The sequence below is a fragment of the Coffea eugenioides genome, chromosome 3, assembly GCF_003713205.1.
Source record: "Coffea eugenioides isolate CCC68of chromosome 3, Ceug_1.0, whole genome shotgun sequence".
In the NCBI taxonomy this organism is placed as follows: domain Eukaryota; kingdom Viridiplantae; phylum Streptophyta; class Magnoliopsida; order Gentianales; family Rubiaceae; genus Coffea; species Coffea eugenioides.
In genome coordinates, this window is record NC_040037.1 from 20,566,736 (window position 1) to 20,569,496 (window position 2,761).

At 40.5% G+C, this 2,761-nt stretch overlaps 1 protein-coding gene across 1 annotated transcript; it reads left to right on the forward strand.

The window, feature by feature from the left end:
- Positions 1 to 612: 612 nt before the first annotated feature.
- LOC113766283 lies at positions 613 to 2,459 on the forward strand. Its single transcript, XM_027310492.1, has 3 exons — positions 613 to 976; positions 1,066 to 2,147; positions 2,229 to 2,459. The coding sequence occupies exons 1-3, from the start codon at positions 613 to 615 to the stop codon at positions 2,457 to 2,459; spliced, it is 1,677 nt and encodes a 558-aa protein (XP_027166293.1).
- Positions 2,460 to 2,761: the final 302 nt, after the last annotated feature.

A 2,761-nucleotide genomic window follows, 5' to 3' on the forward strand; every position in this document is an offset into this window, starting at 1 on the left:
CAACTCTTATGCATTACTCTTTCAAATTTAGTTGAAAATACTTCTTTTGAACTGAAATTTGGCTTGATTCACCTCTTGTCCTCTTTTCATGGTCTTTCAGGTGAAGAACCCCACAAACACCTCCAGAAATTTGACGTAGTTTGCTCGAGTATGAAACCGCCCGGGGTTACTGAAGAACAAATAAAACCTAGAGCTTTTCCCTTCTCACTTAAGGATGCTGCAAAAGACTGGCTATATTACCTACCGGCAGGTAGTATCACCATATGGATGCAGTTGAAAAAGAAGTTTCTAGAAAAATATTTTCCTGCTTCCTGAGCTACAAGTCTGCGAAAGGAGATATGTAGCATTAAGCAACACTCCAGAGAATCCATGTATGAGTATTGGAAAAGATTCAATAAATTGTGCACTAGATGTCTGCAATATCAAATTAGTGAATAATTATTGATCCAATATTTTTATGAGGGGATTCAATTATCAGATAGAAATATCATTGACGCTGCAAATGGTGGGGCGCTAGCAAATAAGACCCCTAGAGAGGCATGAGTGCTAATCGAAGAAATAGCAGAGAAGTCCCAACAATTTGACTCCCGTGAGAATATACCCATCCGTAGAATGAACGAGCTGGAGATGTTGTCTATTCAGCAACAGTTGTCTGAACTGACATCTTTTGTTCGACAATTAGCTGTAGGGAATTCTCAAGAAGTTAAGGTGTGTGGAATCTGTACAAATGTAGGGCACTCTACAGATACATGTCCAATGCTGCAAAAAGATGGGGAGGAACAGGTGAAAATTGCTGGTGGCGTGCCCGCACCACGCAGACAGTATGATCCCTACTCAAATACATACAATCTTGGGTGGAGGGATCACCCCAATTTCAGCTACGGTTACAGGCAACAGAATTCCTTCCCAAATCGTCCTCTAGGATTTCAGCAATCATACCAACCAAAGTCTCAACCTTCTTTCTCTAGTTCATCAGGTACATCTTTTGAGGACATAGTTAAAAGTTTGGCCTCTAGCACCTTGTAGTTCCAGCAAAAGACAGACTCCAGCATACATAATCTGCAGACGCAAATGAGTCAATTAGCAACTACAGTCAATCATTTAGAAGCCCAGGTGGATGGGAGATTACTTCACAACCTGAAGTGAATCCAAAGAACGTAAGTACCATGACCCTCAAAAGTGGGAAAGAAATCGAAGGTCCCAAACTAGTGATTCTCAAGGACAAAAATGAGGATCAAATTGATAAAGAGTTGGAAGAAGAAGGAATGGACAAGACGACTCCTGAGATAATCTCTGATTCGGTGATTAAAGCTAGGGCCAATCCATCACCTTTTCCTAGTAGGCTGGAGAAGCCAAGGAAGCAAGAGAATGAAAAAGAAATATTAGAGGTATTTCGAAACATCCCTTTATTGGATGCAATCAAGCAGGTGCCCAAGTACGCCAAATTCTTGAAGGACTTGTGCGTTAATAAAAGAAAGTTGAGGGGAGATGAACGAGTTGTGATGGGGAAGAACGTATCAGCAGTGATGCAAAAGAAACTACCGCCAAAATGTGCAAATCCAGGTATGTTCTCTATCTCATGTAGAATAGAGAATACTAAGATTAGAGATGCGATGCTAGATTTAGGAGCGTCAATTAATGTGATGCCAAAGAACATTTACACATATTTAAATCTAGGACCACTAAAGGAAACTAGAATTATAATTCAATTAGCAGATCGTACTAATGCCTATCCTGACAGGCTAATTAAAGATGTTCTGGTCAAAGTAAATGACTTAGTGTTCCCTGCTAATTTTTATGTACTTGACAAGTATGATGAACACTCCCCTAATCGATCACCTCTTATATTAAGGAGACCCTTTTTGAGTACTGCTGAAACAAAAATCGATGTGAAAAGGGGTACCCTTACAATGGAATTTGATGGGGAGGTGGTTCATTTTAATATATTTGACGTTATGAAATATCCTCCCGAATCCCACTCTGTTTTCGCTGCAAGTGTAATTAATCCTGTGGTCCAGGAAGTCTTTGAGTTGAATGGCAGGGATGAGTTAGAAGTCGCTTTTACCAAGCATCTTGAGTTGGAAGCAAATTATGATGTGGAGTTAAGTGCAGAGTTGAAGCACACAATTGAAGCATTACAATCACTGGCATCTACTACAAGTAGGTACGACCTTGCACCCCTATTTATACCTAAATCTCATTAGAGGTTGGTACCTTCTGTGGTGCAGGCACCAGTAGTAGAATTAAAGCCTCTGCCAGATCATCTCAGATATGCATACCTTGATGAAGGGAAGACTCTTCTAGTCATAATTTCGGCTAAATTATCAGCCGTGCAAGAGGAAAAGTTGATAAGGGTGCTACAAGAACACAAAGAGGCGATCGGATGGTCCATTGCTGATATCAAAGGCATAAGTCCTTCTTTGTGTATGCATCGGATTAGGTTTGAAGAGGACGCATAGCTGGTATGACAAGCGCAAAGGAGATTGACCCTATGATGATGGAGGTGGTGAAAAATGAAATACTCAAATTTCTTGATGTGGGGATAATTTCTGCTATCTCCGATAGTCAGTGGGTTAGTCCGGTGCAAGTAATCTCGAAGAAAACTGGAATAATGGTAGAACCAAACCATGAAGGTGAACTTGTTCCAGTTCACAAGCCTACCGGATGGCGTCAGTGCATAGACTACCGCAAACTTAATGCAATGACTAAAAAAGACTACTATACTCTTCGCTTTATTGATAAGATGATTGAAAGATTGGTC

What these genes read in the sequence shown, in the direction of transcription:
- LOC113766283 (XM_027310492.1), top strand. Translation starts at nt 613, where the DNA reads ATGAACGAGCTGGAGATGTTGTCTATTCAGCAACAGTTGTCTGAACTG. An exon ending in TTCTTTCTCTAGTTCATCAG is followed by an intron (nt 977 to 1,065) that starts GTACATCTTTTG and finishes CATAATCTGCAG; the next exon opens with ACGCAAATGAGTCAATTAGC. An exon ending in TTGAAGCATTACAATCACTG is followed by an intron (nt 2,148 to 2,228) that starts GCATCTACTACA and finishes TCTGTGGTGCAG; the next exon opens with GCACCAGTAGTAGAATTAAA.